Here is a 19,511-nt window from a genome sequence, read left to right on the forward strand (position 1 = left end):
ATATATATATATGTAAATATATTAGGCAAGCGTGTGTACACACACACACACACACCACACACACACACACGCTTGCCTAATTCCAGGTAACAAACAGAACTTCTCAAATTGTTTGTTTCTTCTTTTTCTTTCTTTTTTTTTTTTTGAGATGGAGTCTCGCTCTGTCACCCGGGCTGGAATGTAGTGGCATGATCTTGGCTCACTGCAACCTCCGCCTCCTGGGTTCAAGCAATTCTCCTGCCTCGGCCTCCCAAGTACCTGGGACTACAGGCGCCCACCACCACACCTGGCTAATTTTTGTATTTTTAGTAGAGACGGGGTTTCACCACGTTGGCCAGGCTGGTCTCAAAACTCCTGACCTCGTGATCCGCCCACCTCAGCCTCCCAAAGTGCTGGGATTACAGGTGTCAGCCACCACGCCCGGCCACAAATTGTTAGTTATTATAACTCTCTTTGTAAGTTAATCAAAATATTAACTTACAAAGCAGTCCATGAGTTTGCTCTAAAGTTATTAATGCATTGCATACCTTAAAGATTGTTGTCGATGTTGTTTTATGAAAGCTATTCAGTAAAGAGTTTATCTGGCTAAAATAGACCCAATAGAAAAATTAAAAAGTAAATAAGAGTTTAACTAGTATATCAGGTGCCAGGAACTTCCCTAGCCCTTAGGTGCATAACTAGCATTATATAGTGTTTGTGGGAATCATGGGTGAGCATTAAGTACGATCAGCAAAAAAACTATGGATTGATGGTAAAATTTAAGAGGAAAATAAGAGAAAGGAACCAAACTCAGGAAAAGCAATATACCTGAAGAGTGATAAAGTATCACATAGTGCCTCACAGACCACTTCCTACATGTTGAATAGGAACCTCTTTCTAGTCTTTCTTCATAATTCATTTCACAGCATGCCATTTATTAAGATTTTTTAAATGCAACTCATGATGAATATAAATTGTGAAAAGTTCAGACTTTGTAACTTTAAATGTCTACCAGAGCAAGTCATAGTGATGGTAAAATATAAGTATTCAACATCAAACTTTTTCTGTATTACCATTCTCCTTTATATTCATTGACAACTTCTGAATTAGAAAAGTCAGTCTCTGATGTCTTGTATCTTCTGCAGTTCAGCCATTATTAACAGAAACTCAAAACATTTGAGGTTCTCAGCTAAATTTTGAAGCCTGTTAAATTTGAAGTTGACCTGAAACTTTTGCTCAAAGTGAATTACCCCTATTTTAGTTAGGGTTTTTGCCTATTGCAACTGATTTTCCTTTATCCACAGCTATTCTACGTAATGTTATGCAGTGTTTGGTTGAATCCTTAACACTTTTCTTCCACCTTCCCTGCCTGTAGTTTGTACTTTTTACAGTTTGGGGTTCCTGTGTGGATTTGATTTGCCACATTCCGGGACCTCATTGCAAGTGATTCTGTTCCCCAGTTTGATGATGTTCAAAGAAGCAGGTAAGTGAGAGCTGGGGCCAGATATAAGCAGCAAGTCAGAACTTTTTTATTTAAAATTTTTAAAAAAATTTTTTGAGGGTAAGAAAGATCTTGCAGTCTTTTAGGACCACTGCCCTAACAACTTCAGATAGGATAGCTGTAAGTAGAAAGAAGCTAGGAATGTGGAATTGAATTTCCTGGATCAGCTGCAATTACAAGGAGGATAAGAGAATTGTTGAGCTGATTCTTTTCTATTTTCTTTTCCTAGAAATAGTATGTATTTTTAGTCATTAACTAATATTTTGGTTTTGTTTAATATCCCAGAAGCATTTATTCCTCTCTTAAACAGATAAAGTGCTCCTGATGACACTCTCAGAGAGTTATCTTACCCTTCTTTCAGGGAAAGTGAATTTTACAAGTTAATTCTGCATGTTTCCCCTACAACTGATTTCATTCTGTACCGTTAAATGGCCATTTATTTTCTCCCTTCTACTTAATCCAAGATTGGACATTGTTGAGTTTTGTTTGAACAATGTTTGTTATGCTAAAAAAGGACACCGGGCCTGGGGGAACTCATCCTGTGTCTAGATCAACAAACAGAACTCCAGAGGGTCCTCTGGTTCCTCCCACTTGGTTGGAAAAGTGCTTACCCTTTCCAATCAAATATTGACTTCTGCACTAATCCAAAGGGGTTTTTTTCTGAAGCTGTAAACAGAACAGAAATACTGCCTTGAGTGAGAGAAGTCTAGGAAGCAGTAGGTTTCCTTTTTTGTCAGCCTGCCTGGCCTTTACTTGGCTAACACTTGGGAGTGTTGACAGTCCTGAGCCCTCTTGGCAGAGAACAAAGGTTAGAAAGAAGCCCTCAGGCAGGGGAACAGATCCCTCTTTGCCTCATTGGGGAGAATTCAGCCTTGTCTGTCTGATTGGCAGGGCACACTTAATCACTGAGACTCAGCATTTCAGCAGTTTGCAAAGGAAAGTGATATGAACGACAGCTGCAAGTAAGCCACAACCTAGATCTGAAGAGATCAAGCACTCATTTCTCTTGGAGGAAAGAGAGAAGGAAGGAAGCCGAGGACTTAGCAGGGTAAGTATTTTTTTCGGTCAACCTGTCTGCTTGCTTAGTTTATAATTGAGTAAAGTATTTATCACCCCAGGCAGTGTTAATCACTGATTAAACAGCTGAATGTGGCCATAATTACAGTGTCCTTAATGCATTTCTCCTTCTCTTTTCCTACCCCCTTATCAGGATCTCCAATGACCAATTTCACTCCCCCTTCTCCCTACCTCCCCAAAGACGTTTTGCATTTTTTGGTGACTTACAGAAAATTAGATGAGCACTCCTTATCTGGAGATAGTGAAAATATGACTGTAGTTTAGGTGAAGCTTGGGACTCTTGGTGGTAAAGAAGAAGATGGGAAACCTAGGTCTAGGAATATTTTGTCTTGTAATTTGGACATGAAGGATAAAAGTTTTTCTAGGCAATCAAGATCATGTCTCCTCTCCAGTTCTTGGTGTTGGTGTTCTCTTTCTTATACCGGGACTAAATTAGAGCTTAAGTCACTGGGGATGGCTAGAAAAAAATGAAAGGGATTCCCTTTCTAAGTGGAGAACATTCTAGACTCTGGAAAGTTCAAAGAGCTTACTGCAATTCTTTCCAGCTTCTCCCGCGAGTCCCCTGTTTTTTCGTTTGTTTCTCTCAGTTTATAACCCGTGAACAGGGAGTAGCCTGGGGCTTTTTGCAGGAGAATTAGAACCAGGGAAGCTGTGTCTGGGCCTGGGGTATACAAACTCAAACATGAACCTGGTGATGTATATAGATGCAGATCAAAGACAAAGACCTGGCTTCTCACCCACCTTCTTACTTTTCTGCCAGAAAGGTAACTCATTTGTATCATGAACACTGTGCTCTAGACACAGAGGAGACTGTGATATTAGGGATTTTTACCACCACTCCTCTTCCCCAAACTGTGTGATCCTTTTGCTTTCTAACCAGTTCAGCCAACTCCCAGATTGCCAAAAGCTAATCTTCCTTTAGAGGAAGACCTCTCCTTGGAAATGCAGATAAGTAAAGCAGTACCTTTCTGACCTTAAGTGACTTGCTTCCATTGCAGCAAAAAGACTTGTTTTAACTTCAGGGAGATATCTATTATAAATTCTGGGATTTAAGACCCTAGAGTTGTCTCAAATCACACTTTCCTTCCATACCTATTAAAAAAAAAAAAAAGTCCATTCTTTCAAGGTTTAAGAAAGTGTTGTCTTGGCTGGGCGCCGTGGCTCATGCCTGTAATCCTAGCACTTTGGGAGGTCGAGGCGGATGGATCACGAGGTCAGGAGTTCGAGACCAGCCTGACCAACATGGTGAAATCCCGTCTCTACTAAAAATACAAAAATTAGCCGAGCATGGTGACGCGAGCCTGTATCCCAGCTACTCAGGAGGCTGAGGCAGGAGAATCACTTGAACCCAGGAGGTGGAGGTTGCAGTGAGCCAAGATCGCACCACTGCACTCCAGCCTGGGTGACAGAGTGAGACTCCGTCTCAAAGAAAGGAAGAAAAAGAAAGTGTTATCTTGCCTGAGGCAGGTGGATAGAGTAGATAAATGCTTTTCGTAGAATGGCAGTGATTCTGAAAATGCAATGAGAATGTGAGGTGATTAAAAGTGGAGGACAGAATGAGGTGAGCTGTTGGAAATGGGGTCCTAAAGTGTGAAGGGCAATTCCATCTACTCTTTTGGTAAAAGGACATGACCCTTAAACCCTAAGATAATCTAATATCATTAGGTCCAATTTCTTCTTCATTGAAGATAATATATAGGATATGGTATACAGTTGAGCTTGACTATTTCTGTTCTGTGGACTCTGAAACCATCCATTCACCCATGGGATAAGGGGAGACTAAGAGGGTGGATGGAAACAAGGATGAAGAGAAAGAAAGTACAAAGGAAAATACAAATTTGTTCCTCCATTAACCTGAGGACAGGTTTTTAAGAGTCATGTTGTAAGATATGGATATGAGCTGGATAATTCTGGGAACTTTTTGTTTATTTTTGCCACCTGCATACACCTCAGCTGCATGATGATTCTGAGGTTTTTCCTAACAGATCTGATCTAGAAGGATCAAATGTCAGATCATTTTTGTAACAAAACATGATCCCTGGTCTGAACTTTAACAGTTTTCTCATTCACACTGCCAGCGTTTTTAATCCTCTATCATTTCTCTGTACCTGAGGACAGTCTGGGGATTAATAACTTTTTAGCCTCTCAGTCTCTATGAATACCTTCCTTCCTTTCTTTTTTAATTGAAGCGAAAATCATATAAAATTAATAATTTTAAAGTGAGCAATTAAATGGCATTTAGTGTATTCACAGTATTGTTCAACCACCAATTTTGTCTGTTCCAAAACATTTTTATCACCCCAAAAGAAGACCCCATAACCATTAAGCAGTTACTCCCCATTTTCCCTTCCACCCAGCCCTTAGCAACTACCAATCTGCTTTCTGTCTCTGGGTTTACCTATTCTGGATATTTCATAGAAATGGCATCATACAACATGTATATAACATTTTGTGTTTGGCTTTCTTCACTTAGCATAATGTTTTTTGAAGTTCATCTACATTGTAGCATGTATCAGTATTTCATTTCTTTTTATAGCTGAATAATATACATCTTCATATGTATATTTATATCCCAATTTGTTTATCCATTTATCCATTGATGGACCTTTGGGTTGTTTCTACCTTTTAGCTGTTGTGAATAGTGCTGCTATGAACATTCACATATAAGTATTGGTTTGAGTATCTGTTTTTAAATATTTTGGGCACATACCTAAGAATGAAATTTCTGGTTATATAGTAATATTATGTTAACTTTTTGGGGAACTGCCATACTGTTTTCTATAGTGGTGGCACCATTTTACATTCTCACTTGCAGTGTACAAGGGTTCAAATTATGCCATATCCTCATCAACACTTGTTATTTTCTGTGTTTTTTTTTTATAGTAGCCATACTAGTGGGTATGAAGTAATATCTCACTGTGGTTCTGATTTGCATTTTCCTAATGACTATTGAGCATATTTTCTTGTGTTTATTGTCCACTTGCATATATTCTTTGGGAAAATGTCTGTTCACATGTTTTGCCCAATTTTTTAGTTGGGTTGTTTGGTGGGTTTTTTTGTTTGTTCTTTGTTATTGAGTTGTGGGAATTCTTTATATATTTTGAATACTAACCCCTTATCAGATATATGATGTGCAAATATTTTCTTCCATTCTTTGGGGTGTCATTTAACTCTGTTGTTAGTTTAGCATCCTTTGATGCACAGAAGTTTTTAATTTTGCTGTCCAATTTATCTATTTTGGTGGCGGTGGTGTTGCCTGTGCTTTTGGTGTCATATCCTAGAAATTTTTGCCAAACCTATGTCATGAACCTTTCCCCATAGACTTTTATAGTTTTACTTCTTAAGTTTAGGTCTTTAAACATTCAAACTCGAGTCATTCTATTTCATTAATTTGTAGAATGTTTCTGTCTATATTTCTGTGTTTATTCTCTCCTCTGTGCTTAGAATTTCTTTTTTCCCTATTTCCAAGTATTCAAAGTATTCCCATCTTTCAAGGTCTATTCCAACTGCTACCTGCTTCATGAAGAAAGCCACTGAAGAGATTCTCACCCACTGAAGAGATTTTCTTCTTCTGATCTCCCATTAGTGCTTTAGTTGCATTTTTCTGGTTGGATTTATATAGTACCTTATAGTCTACATCTAATCTCTCTACAAGACATTTAGATATATATTTCTCATATTTGCTTCAATATATAGTGTTTTGCAAATGATTTCATCTGTTTATCAGTAAATATATATTACATGAATGGACATTTTAATTTTTCTCGTATGGTCCTTTCTGTTTGCTCAGCTCTTATGGAAGGCATGGGAGAAGATGAGACAGGGAAAGAGGACAGCACAGAGTCACAGCCAGATAGTGACTGAGTGTAGGCTTACTTCTACCTCAAAACTTATCACTTTAGGAAATTTTTCTGACTTGCTTGACTACATAACTCTTAGTGCACGTTTTATATTACATTTAATTTTTACTTCTTGGCTTATTGCTTATACATGTGATAATAAGTCTTTCAAAATAAATGTTTTCTCTCTCTAGATTAAACTGTCTAACTCTCCAATTGGATGGTCACTTTGGAGAACTAAAACTTCTATTGCTTTTTCCTCTTTTAAATTGAGTTTTAAAATACATTAAAGATATATCTATATTTTCTCCTTATTAAAAAAGTCAGACATTACAGGTAAGTATACAGTCCTGTTCGATCAGCCCAGTTCCTGTTTAACTGCCTTCTTACCCTATTCAGAGTTAATCACTGTTACCAGTTTTCTTTCTCTTTTTTTTTTTTTTTTAGACGGAGTTTCGTTCTTGTTGTCCCAGGCTGGAGTGCAATGGCGTGATCTCGGCTCACCGCAACCTCCGCCTCATGGGTTCAAGCAGTTCTGCCTCAGCCTCCCAAGTAGCTGGGATTATAGGCACCCACCACCACGCCCAGCTAATTTTTTGTATTTTTAGTAGAGACGGGGTTTCACCATGTTGGCCAGGCTGGTCTTGAACTCCTGACCTCAGGTGATCCGCCCGCCTCAGCCTCCCAAAGTGCTGGGATTACAGGCGTGAGCCACCACGCCTGGCTGTTAGCAGTTTTTTATGGGCCCTGCCAAATCTTTTTTTATGCATTTACTTACATATATATGTGTGTGTGTGTATATATATATATATAATGTATAGGACTTAATATGTATAAATTATATTCATATAAAATTATTTCTTCTTGGCTGGGCACGGTGGCTGAAGCCTGTAATCCTAGCATTTTGGGAGGCCAAGGTGGGTGGATCACCTGAGGTCAGGAGTTTGAGACCAGCCTGACCAACATGGTGAAACCCCATCTCTACTAAAAAATACAAAAATTAGCTGGGCATGGTGGCGCCTGCCCGTAGTCCCAGCTACTCGGGAGGCTGAGGCAGGAGAAGTACTTGAACCTAGGAGGTGGAGTGAGCTGAGATTACGCTGCTGCACTCCAGCCTGGGAGACAGAGCGAGACTCTGTCTCAAAAAACAACAACAACAACAAATTATTTCTTCCCTATTTTCCACAGCTGCCTATGGTGATCAATAACCAGTAAATACTGAATAAATCTTACTGATAACCTGGGTCTGAGAGACTGGAATGAGAAATGAAAGATCAAGCATATGAAAATACTTCACATGTGTCCAGCTTGTAAAATTCCATTCCATGTCTGTTCTGCATATAATCTCCAGGTATCACTGGACAGGCAATGGCTCCACGGTCCCGGCGACGAAGGCACAAGAAACCTCCCTCATCAGTGGCTCCCATCATCATGGCCCCAACCACAATTGTGACCCCTGTGCCTCTGACCCCCTCAAAACCTGGCCCTAGCATTGACACACTTGGCTTCTTCTCCTTGGATGATAATGTTCCTGGCCTATCGCAGCTGATCCTTCAAAAGCTGAACATGAAAAGCTATGAAGAATATAAGTGAGTGACCAGCTCTATGGAAAAGGGATATATTGTCTCTGGTAGAAGTAAATTTCAGAAGGTGGAGAGGGAGTACAGTTTGGGGAATATGGAGTATTTGCAATAAGAGATTTTCTCATCCTGACTTTTGCCAGTTACTGTATTACTATAAAAGAAGAAATATTCACTTAAGTGAAAAATGATGGCAGTGGGAGACGTAGGAGTAAGTGGAAATATGTAGGAGACAAGATGAGGGGCATGAGAGATTTTGGAGATATTCCTTTCCCCATTGTCATTCCTTCTCCATGCTGTCTCTGCAGGTTGGTGGTAGATGGGGGTACCCCTCTATCAGGCTTTGGATTTCGATGTCCTCAAGAAATGTTCCAGAGGATGGAAGACACATTTCGATTCTGTGCTCACTGTAGAGCACTCCCTAGTGGGCTTTCAGACTCCAAGGTTCTCCGGCACTGTAAGAGGTGACTCGTTGGGGGCTAATAGGGAGACATTCAGAAATGATCCTGTACTAGCCGGGCATGATGACTCATGCCTGTAATCCCAGCACTTTGGGAGGCCGAGGCAGGTGGATCACATGAGGCCAACCTGGCCAACACGGCAAAACCTTGTCTCTACTAAAAATACAAAAATTAGCCTGGTGTGGTGGCACACACCTGTAGTCTCAGCTACTCGAGAGGCTGAGGTGGGAGAATTGCTTGAACCCAGGAGGCAGAGGTTACAATGAGCCGAGATTGCACACTGCACTCCAGCCTGGATGACACAGCGAGACTCTGTCTCAAAAAGAAAAAAAAAAAAAGAAATGACCTTGTACTACAACCTCATTCCAAGAGGAAAGATCTGAAAGTTTTCAAAATAACCTAAGACTTAGGTCCTCATTTTTTGTCACCCAGGCTACAGAGATTAGAACAGTGTTCTAATCCTGCTTATTTCTGGTGTTATTGGGAAGTGAGACAAGAAACCACGATACAATTCTCTCTCTCTCTCTCGAGTACTTGAGTAAGACTACATTTGTTCTGGGGAGGTGGGGGTTGAACCATACCTGTTAGGAGAGGACAGCTGCAAACTCGTGGTGTTTTTTCTAAAAGTGATATAAAAAGTGAGTTGTTCCAGATAGAGAGTAAGGTATCACTCTGTCTGGCAGAATAATTATATTCCCAATCCCTCCTGCCTTGTCTGTCAAATGTAGTCCCCAAAATTGGTGCATCAGCTGTCATTCCTCTCCCTACCTTCCTTACCCATTCACCATCCTAGGTGCAGGAATATCAGTTCCTTTCTTCAGATAACCCCAATCACATTTATAGTATAAGAACTATTTCTCTCTCATTCTCTCAGGTGCAGAAATGTCTATTACTGTGGTCCAGAGTGCCAGAGGTCAGACTGGCCTGCACACAAGAGGGTTTGTCAAGAGCTTCGTCTTGTGGCTGTGGACCGTCTCATGGAATGGCTTCTGGTCACAGGTGGAGTGGTGGTGTTGAGGATCTCTGCCATAATGGTCATAGTTGATTGCATTTAAAGGAAGATACAAAATCATATTGTTATGAAAAAATGAGGAAGTGGGGCAAAGGATGGGGCAGCCCTGTGCACAGGTTGGCAGAGTGAACATGGAGGGAATATTGATCATTAGTGAGGGGGAAATTTTGAAGCCAGAAAAGCATTAGGTTACTTCTTATTTCTTCTTTCCTACAGGTGATTTTGTCCTACCCTCAGGACCTTGGCCATGGCCACCTGAAGCTGTACAGGACTGGGACTCCTGGTTTTCTATGAAGGGGTTACACCTAGATGCTACATTGGATGCTGTGCTAGTTAGTCATGCCGTGACCACCTTATGGGCCAGTGTAGGACGGCCAAGGCCAGACCCGGATGTCCTGCAGGGATCTTTGAAGCGGCTGCTGACAGATGTCCTGTCACGGCCCTTGACTATAGGTCTAGGACTTCGGGCCTTGGGGATAGATGTTAGGAGGATTGGGGGAAGCACAGTGCATGTGATTGGTGCTTCCCATGTGGAGACATTTCTTACTCGCCCAGGGGACTATGATGAGCTTGGTTACATGTTTCCTGGGCACCTTGGACTCCGTGTGGTCATGGTGGGTGTAGACGTAGCTACTGGCTTTTCACAGAGCACCTCAACTTCACCCCTGGAACCTGGCACAATTCAGCTTAGTGCCCACAGGGGCCTCTACCATGACTTCTGGGAGGAGCAAGTAGAGACCGGGCAGACACACCATCCAGATTTGGTGGCGGCATTCCATCCAGGTAAGAGTCATTGGTTCAGGGGAATAGAGGGTGGCTCCCCTGAGAATTTTCCATCCTGAATCTTCTATCTTCTGTCTTTGGAACCCCATTCATTTGGTCTCATTAAACACAATATGATGACAACTTTTCCTGATCATTTGCCATATGTACTACACTTGGGTTTAGAATTTTTCATTGAAGAGTAGATGATGATGATGATGATGATGATGATAGTAATGATTGGGGATAAGCAAGGTGAGGGATGGGGTGCTCACAATCAAAGAAATATCTTGCTCTTAGGGTCTGCTTTAGTCTTTCCCTATTCCCATTTTCATTTTTGTTCCACAGGTTTCCATTCCTCTCCAGACTTGATGGAGGCTTGGCTGCCCACCCTGCTGCTACTTCGTGACTATAAGATTCCTACATTGATTACTGTTTACAGGTTTTGACCTCTTCCTATTTGTGATACTTCCCTGACTACATCTTTCTTTATATAGATGAGCTCATTTTGCCCCATCTTGCTCATCTACCTTCTGGTGAGGATATTCATCTTTTCTGCATATGGCTTTTTCATCCCCTTGGAACAGTCCTTTGCTAGTTAATTGAGTATTTAATGAGACATTTGGGAGGGAAGGATAGCCCTTGCCTAGTCCAGCCTTAGGCAATTTGGGGGATTGGTGATTACAGAAATGTCAGGCTCTTGGGCAATTTTTCCTTTATCTCTGTCACCATCAGTAGAGTAATTTTTCTTCTCTCTCTTCTACAGCCATCAGGAGTTGGTATCCTCTTTGCAGATTCTGGTGGAACTGGATACACACATCACTGCCTTTGGGGCTAATCCTTTCATGTCCCTCAAACCTGAACAGGTCTATTCCAACCCCAACAAGCAGCCAGTATACTGCAGTGCATACTATATCATGTTTCTTGGAAGCTCCTGTCAGCTGGATAATAGGCAATTAGAAGAGAAAGTGGATGGTGGGATTTAAATAGATCATGACTGGACATCTGGAAAATTGGGAGGTTGTGATGAAATTACCCTGCTAATGCCAGGTTCTTGCAAACTTTGAAAAACACTGTATTCTAAACCTCATTCACTGTTTGGGTAAAAATTCTAAGCTGAATGAGAGTTTCTGTATAACATAACTGGTTTCTTTCTTTTTTTGAGATGGAGTCTTGCTCTGTTGCCCAGGCTGGAGTTCAGTGGCGCGATCTCGGCTCACTGCAGCCTCTGCCTCCTGGGTTCAAGTGGTTTTCCTGCCTCAGCCTCCCTAGTAGCTGGGATTACAGGTGCACACCACCACACCCGGCTAATTTTTGTATTTTTAGTAGAGACAGGATTTCGCCATGCTGGCCAGGCTTGTATCAAACGCTTGACCTCAAGTGATCTGCCTGCCTCGACCTCCCAAAGTTCTGGGATTACAGCCATGAGCCACCATGCCCAGCCAATATAATTGTTTCTAAGAGTTTAGCCACAGTAGCCTCTAGAGATAGGAAATTAGATTTAGTGGGTGGGAAGAGGCCCTGATGTTGGTCTTTCCAGAGCTTATAGTTCCTAACACTTTCCTTTGTAAGGAAGTTTACCTTTTGACTGGAACCAGATGGCACTGAGGAGAAGAATGAGAACCACCTTATTCTTCTGAAAAAGACTTTCTTCTCATCCAGTAATTTGGGCTAAAAAAATGGAAATGATGACTTGAAGTGGTGCAAGAATGGACAAGTCAGGGAAGTCACTGGGAACATGGATGAGGTTGTAAACATTGGTACAGTGTCCTGTTTCCTGGCTTTTTTGAGACAAATGTCTAATTTTCCTGTTTTCTCTTGGGGACATTTGACCCTAGAGTAGCCCTGGTGTTATATTTTAGATATCCCAAGCTATATCAGACTTTACCTGAATATACTGGAGTTACTTATTATCCCCCATTCTATACCCCAATAAACTCAGTTTGGGGCTTCTTAAGTCACTTGTTTTATTTCCTATTCACTGGCAAGTATTACTCATCTGCACATAACACCTCAAGACTGGAAGTTTCTCTCTTGCCAACAGAGTAATTAGCATCAGTTCTCTGGGTCTGCCACTCTGTCAACCATTTGCCTCATGTCATCCTTTTCTTTTTTATTTCTTTTTCTTTTTTCTTTTTTTTTTTTTTTTTGGAGACAGAGTCTTGCTCTGTCACCAAGGCTAGAGTGCAGTGGCATTATCATAGCTCTTTGCAGCCGCAGACTCCTGGGCTCAAGTGATCCTTCCATCTCATCCTCTCAAGTAGTTGGGACTTACAGTAGTTGAGTACATACCATCACGCCCAGCTAACTTTTTTTTTTTCTAGAGACAGGGCCTCCTTGTGTTGCCCAGGCTGGTCTCAAACTCCTGGGCTCAAGCAATCCTCCCACCTCAGCCTGCCAGAGTGTTAGGATTACAGGTGTGAGACATTGTGCCCAGCCAAGGTCATCCTTTTCTCATCATACTCTCAGAATTAGGACATTTCCTAGGTATTCATTCCTACAATCTTGCCATGACTGTCTCTCGCACACATACAGCCCATCACCCTAACACACATATACACATTCTATTGCCCCCTCTAATAGGGATAATTTTAGAATTTCATATATTCATTGAAAACAGTATCTGTCATACTACAGGTACTGTATTTTGGCTTTGGGGAGATTGAAAGGTGAATAAGACATGGTGTTTATTCTTAGGAAAGGAAATAATATTTATGTATTTGGAGATACCTTTATTGCAAGGTATAATATGGAGTAAGAAACACGAGAGAGGCTTCTGGTACTAAGGAAATAGAGTGAAAAGAGCTCTCTTCCTTCTTGCGGCCATCACTGAAGTGGGAGCGGCCAAAATGAAGTTTAATCCCTTTGTGACTTCCGACTGAAGCAAAAATTGCAAAAGGCATTTCAATGCACCTTCCCACATTCGCAGGAAAATTATGTCTTCCCCTCTTTCCAAAGAGCTGAGACAGAAGTACAACGTGCAATCCATGCCCATCCAAAACGATGATGAAGTTCAGATTGTACGAGGACACTATAAACGTCAGCAAATTGGCAAAGTAGTCCAGGTTTACAGGAAGAAATATATTATCTACAATGAACGGGTGTAGTGGGAAAAAGCTAATGGCACAACTGTCCACATAGGCATTCACCCTAGCAAGGTAGTCATCACTAGGCTAAAACTGGACAAAGACCACAAAAAGATCCTTGAACAGAAAGCCAAATCTGGCCAAATAGGAAAGGAAAAGGACAAATACAAGGAAGAAACAATTGTGAAGATGCAAGAATAAAGTAATCTTATATACAAGCTTTGATTAAAACTTGAAACAAAGAAAAAAAATAGAGTGAAAAGAGATCATTTTGCTAAACGATAGTGAAAATATTCTGAGTGAGAATTTTTTGAAACAGAGCACAAGGCACTGAAGATGGAAGGAACAACAGGACCAGTAGTTTGGAGGCAGAAAAGCCTATGGGATATTTGAAGGTACCTTTGGGGATTAGTATAAATTAAGTCTGGAAGGTAGATTGAGATAAGATTATAGGAGTATTGTGGATTTTTGTAGATCTGAGTATGAATCCTGGAGCAGCCATCAAATTTTATATTGCAAGGGAAGCTAAACTTCTCTAAGCCTTAGTTTCTTCATCTGTAAAATGGAGATAATACCAAGTATCCCACATTAATATTGAAGTTAAATGAAAATGTTTGCAAAGTTGGAGGACTCACACATCCCAATTTCTTTTTTTTTGTTGTTTGAGACAGAGTCTCGGGCTCAAGTGATCCTCCCACCTCAGCATCCCTAGTAGCTGGGACCACAAGTGCAAGCCACCATGCCCAGCCAATTTTTGTATTTTTTGTAGAGACAGGGTTTTGCCATGTTGCCCAGGCTGGTCTTGAACTCCTGAGCTCAAGAGATCCACCCTCCTCAGCCTCCCAAAGTGCTGGGATTACAGACGTGAGCCACTGTGCCCGGCCCCCAGTTCCAAAACCTATAATCATTATATACTTACCAGTTCAATATCCCTAATCTGAAAACCTGAAGTGCTCCTGTGAGCGTATCCTTTGAGTGCTATGTTGGCACTCCAAAAGTTTCAGGTTTTGGAACATTTTGCATCTCGGTACTCAAGATGCTTCCAAATACACTTTGGAGCATTTTGAATTTCAAATTTTTGGATTAGGGATGCTCAACCTGTACAAAATAGTAGTAGTCAAGACAATGTGATACTGGCATAGAATAGACATACGGTCAGTGCAATAGAATTGAGAATTATCTTAGTCTGCTTGGGCTGCTGTAACAAAATACTGTGAACTGTGTGGCTTGTAAACATCAAATTTATTTTCCACATTTCTGGAAGCTGGAAAGTCCAAAATCAAGGCACTAGCCGATTTCGTGTCTGGGAAGGGCGTGTTCTTACTGTGGAAGGGGTGACTGAGCTCACTCTTTCCTCTTTTACAAGGACACTAATCCCACTCATGAGGGCTCTGCCCTCATGACCTAATAATTTCCCAAAGATCCCACCTCCTAAAGCCAGAGGTTAGGATTTCAGGATGTGAATTTGTATATGTGTGGTGTATGTATGTGTATGTGTATGTTTTAGGGTGGAGGAGGGTCACAAAACATTCAGACTGTAACAAGAATAGCAGAGCATGGTGGTTCATGCCTGTAATCCCAGCACTTTGGGAGGCCGAGGCAAGCAGATCGTTTGAGCTCAGGAGTTTGAGACCAGTGTGGGAAACATCCCAAAACCCTGTCTCTAAAAAAATACAAAAAAAATTAGCTGGGCGTGGTGACACATACCTGTAGTCCTAGCTACTTGAGGGGCTGAGGTGAGAGGATCGCTTGAGCCCAGGAGGTTGAGGCAGCAGTGAGCCAAGATTGTGCCACTGCACTCCAGCCTGGGTGAAAAGTGAGAACCTGTCTCAAAAAAAAAAAAAAAAAAAAAAGAAAAAAAAACCTTAGCATTTATGGTCAATTGATTTTTGACAAGGGTACATAAACAATTAATTGGGAAAAGAACAGACTTTTCAACAAATAGTGCTGGGACAACTGGATATCCAGGTGCAGAAGAATAAAGTTATACCCCCACCTCACACAACATACAAAGATTAACTCAAAATGGTTCAAATACCTAAAACTAAATCTCTTCAAAGAAAATAAAGGGGAAAATCTTCGTGAACTTATCTGGCAATGTTTTCTTAGATATGACACCAAAAGCACAAGCAACCAAAATAAAAATAAATAAATTAGACTATCAAAATTTAAAATTTTGGGCCAGGTGTGGTGGCTCACACCTGTAATCCCAACATTTTAGGAGGCAAAGATGGGAGGACTGCTTAAGCCCAGAAGTTCAAGATGAGCCTAAGCAACATAGACCTATCTCTACAAAAAAAAATTAGCTGGGCATGGTGGCGCATGCCTGTAGTCACACTACTTGGGAGGCTGAGGTGGAAAGATCGCTTGAGCCCAGGAGGCTGCAGTGAGCCATGATCGCACTCCAGCCTGGGTGACAGAGCGAGATCCTGTCTCAAAAAAAAAAAAAAAGAATGAGAGAAAATATTAATAAATTATATATCTGGTAAGGGACCTACAACTTAAAAGGACAGATAACTCAATTAAAAATGGGCAAAGGATCTGAACAGACATTTCTCCAAAAAAGATGTATAAATGGCCAATACGTACCTGAAAAGATGCCCAACATCATCAATCATTAAGGTGTACAAATTAAAATTACAATCAGATACCACTTCATACCCACTACGATGGCTATGATAAAAAAAAAAAAACAGGTAGTAACAAATGTTGATGAGGATGTGAAGAAATTGTAACCTTCATACACTGCTGGTGGGAATGTAAAATGATGCAGCCAATTTGGAAAACAGTCTGGCAGTTCCTCAAACAGTTAAACATTGAGGGCCAGGTAATGATGACTCACGCCTGTAATCCCAGCACTTTGGGAGACTGAGCTAGGAGTACTGCTTAAAGCAAGGAGTTTGAGACCAGCTTGGGCAACAAATCAAGACCCTGTCTCTTAAAAAAAGAAAAAAAAAAACGTTAAAAATTGACTTACCATTTGACCCAGTAGTTTTGCTCATAGGTTTGTACCCATGAGAAATGAAATCATATGTATATAAATATTCATAGCAGCATGATTCATGACAGCCAAAAGATGAAAACAACCAAAATATCTATCAGCTTATGAATGGATAAGCAAAATGTGGTAAATCCTTACAAGGAAATAGTATTTGACCATAAAAGTAATGAAATACTGATTTATGTTACAATATGAAAGCCAGTTACAAAAGACTACATATTGTACAAGTGCATTTATATGAAATGCTCAGAATAGGCAAGTCTGGAGACAGATTAGTGGCTGCATGTGGAGGGGGAAGATGGGGGTATTGGGGGTGATGGGTAAAGGGTATGGGATATAACCATTTTAAAATTGATTGTGGTGATAGATGCACAACTCTGAATGTACTAAAAATCATTGAATTGTACACATTATATGGGTGAATTATATTTCAGTAAAGCTGTTACCAAATTTTTCTAATCTTAGAGAATGTAAAAAATAAGGATATTTAAATCCTTAACACAGTACCTAGCAAATAGTATGTCCTTAATAGCTATTATTTGATAAATACCATTTTGAATTTTGCTCAGTAACACAGATTGAACTAGCAGTAGTGTGTAAGATGGTTTGGTAATGGAAAATCCAGTTAGGACACTATTGTCATGGTTCAGATGAGATAATGTAGGTGTTAGCTAAGATTATATCAGTAGATATGGAGAGCAAGAGGTAATTTTTAACTACAAGTAAATAAGTAGTGACATTTTGCAGGTAGAACATGAAAGTAAAATCTGTAGGATTTGTTTGCTGATTATGATGGATGAAGGGTGATGTATCTGTCAGCCAGAATATAATTAGAAACTACACAGTAACAGGTAGCACAAAAACATCCAATTTAGTAGAATGGTAGTGATAGTGCATAAAAGTCCAAATGCCTAGCTTATTGTCAAATGCTGAGGATTCTAAGATGGCTTTTGCCCTTAATAGGAGACTGACATAAGCAAGGACAATATAATGGAATTATGTTTTCTAAAGTCAGCATATGAAATGAAAAAAATATTGTCAAATCTACCTTTGAAAATCCTTTAGGGTAGCACATGGGTTCTCTCAGTAGGTCTATCAGAGCCAGTTTTTTCCAGTGTTGCAAATAAATCTGTATTTGGCTGATCACCAGATGAAGTAGTTGGCTTGGGTTTTGGGGGCCCTATTGTAGTCAATCAGACAATCAATTATTTATCAAACACTCACTACTAGGCTCTAAAGATATCCCTGTTCTCAAGGAGCTTACATTCTAGATGGGGACAGAAACAGTAAACACACAGAATTTCAGATGCTTTTAAGTGGTATAAGGAAAATTAAATAATGAGCATAGCTGGTAGTGGTGGTTGTGCTGGTGGCAGCTACTAATGTTCAGGAAGTACCTCTCTGAGGAGATGACATTTTTTGTTTGTTTTTTTTTTTGAGATAGGGTCAGGCTCTGTCACCCAGGCTGGAGTGCAGTAGTGAGATCTTGGCTTACTACAGCCTCTGCCTCTCAGGTTCAAGTGGTTCTCCCCTGTGAGCCTCCTAAGTAGATGGGATTACAAGTGCACACTACTATGCCTGACTAATTTTTGTATTTTTTGTAGAGATGGGGTCTCGCCATGTTGCCCAGGCTGGTCTCCAACTCCTGGGTTTCAGTGATCTGCCTGCCTTGGGCCTCCCAAAGTGCTAGGATTATAGGTGTGAGCCAGCTCACCCAGCGAGGAGACCACATTTGAGATGACACCATGGAGAACATTCCTAGTAGAAGCGATAGCAAGTGCCAAGGTCCTGAGAATCTGGTGCATTTGGTCACAAGCTTGGTATGTTTGGACCGAAGGCCACTGTGTTCAGAGGTTAGTGATTAAGGAAAGTGAAGGCCAGACGCGGTGGCTCACGCCTGTAGTCCCAGCACTTTGGGAGGCCGAGGCAGGTGGATCACGAGGTCAGGAGATCTAGACCATCCTGGCTAACATGGTGAAACCCCGTCTCTACTAAAAATACAAAAAAAATTAGCTGGGCGTGGTGGCAGGCACCTTTAGTCCCAGCTACTCGGGAGGCTAAGCCAGGAGAATGGCGTGAACCTGGGAGGCGAAGCTTGCAGTGAGCTAAGATTGCACCACCGCCACCGCACTCCAGCCTGGGCGACAGAGCAAGTTTCCGTCTCAAAAAAAAAGAAAGTGAAAAGGGATTAGATGAGCGATGTAGGCAGGGACCAGATTATCTAGGGCCTAATAGACCATCATCAGGAGTTTGGATTTTATTTTCTTCTGGTTCCAGTGGGAAGCTATTAAAGAAGTTAATCACGGGAATTACATGACCCAATTTATTCTTTAGAAAGATCACTCTGACTCAGGGTTTCTTAACCTCAGCGCTATTGACTTTTTGGGCTGAATAATTCTTTGTATAGGGACTGTAGGCATTGTAGAATATGTACTTTGTTTAGAGTCCTTGGCCTTCACCCACTAGCTGCTGGTAACCCCACCACCTCCCCTCAGTTGTGACAACCAAAGATGTCGCCACACATTGTCAGGTGTCCCTGAGGGACAAAATTACTATTCTAATGGAACAAAAAGGATATGTACTTAAATACCAGACTCTGAGCTAGGCGTGGTGGCTCACACCTGTAATCCCAGCACTTTGGGAGGCCGAGGTGGGTGGATCACCTGAGGTCAAGAGTTTGCCTGGCCAACATGGCAAATCCCCGTTTGTATTAAAAATATAAAAATTTAGGCCAGATGTAGTAGCTCACGCCTGTAATCCTAGCACTTTGGGAGGCTGGGGCGGGTGGATCACCAGGTCAGGAGATCCAGACCATCCTGGCTAAGACAGTGAAACCCCGTCTCTACTAAAAATACAAAAAATTAGCCGGGCATGGTGGTGGACGCCTGTAGTCCCAGCTACTCGGGAGGCTGAGGCAGGAGAATGGTGTGAACCCAGGAGGCGGAGCTTGCAGTGAGCCGAGATCGTGCCACTGCATTCCATCCAGCCTGGGCAACAGAGCGAGACTCCGTCTCAAAAAAAAAAAAAAAAAAAAAAAAAAGAAAAGCTGGACGTGGTGGCGGATGCCTGTAATCCCAGCTACTTGGGAGGCTGAGGCAGGAGAATTGCTTGAACCTGGGAGGCAGAGGTTGCAATGAGCTGAGATCATGCCATTGCACTCCAGCCTGGGCAACAGAATGAGACTCTGTCTCAAAACAACAAAAACAAAAAAAA

The 19,511-nt window shown here is 41.3% G+C and overlaps 1 protein-coding gene and 1 pseudogene across 3 annotated transcripts; both read left to right on the forward strand.

Moving 5' to 3' along the window:
* Nucleotides 1–150: 150 nt before the first annotated feature.
* On the forward strand, nt 151–12,168 carry MSS51 (MSS51 mitochondrial translational activator). Of its 3 annotated transcripts, XM_063637595.1 has the most exons (8): nt 151–1,462; nt 2,372–2,528; nt 7,748–7,985; nt 8,285–8,440; nt 9,312–9,436; nt 9,666–10,232; nt 10,560–10,653; nt 10,978–12,168. In XM_063637595.1, exons 3-8 carry the CDS (start codon nt 7,765–7,767, stop codon nt 11,195–11,197), a joined length of 1,383 nt encoding a protein of 460 aa, XP_063493665.1. In that variant the 5' UTR covers nt 151–1,462; nt 2,372–2,528; nt 7,748–7,764; the 3' UTR covers nt 11,198–12,168. The 3 variants fall into 3 exon arrangements, 2 of the variants coding, with proteins under 2 accessions (XP_063493665.1, XP_055131764.1); XR_008657234.2 differs by having other exon boundaries at nt 366–2,528; nt 10,560–10,747; nt 10,978–11,062; XM_055275789.2 differs by having other exon boundaries at nt 366–2,528.
* An 85-nt stretch (nt 12,169–12,253) lies between these two features.
* LOC134736380 (large ribosomal subunit protein uL24-like) lies at nt 12,254–18,435 on the forward strand (annotated as a pseudogene).
* The last annotated feature ends 1,076 nt before the right edge of the window (nt 18,436–19,511 follow it).

The sequence above is a fragment of the Symphalangus syndactylus genome, chromosome 4 (assembly GCF_028878055.3).
Source record: "Symphalangus syndactylus isolate Jambi chromosome 4, NHGRI_mSymSyn1-v2.1_pri, whole genome shotgun sequence".
In the NCBI taxonomy this organism is placed as follows: Eukaryota; Metazoa; Chordata; class Mammalia; order Primates; family Hylobatidae; genus Symphalangus; species Symphalangus syndactylus.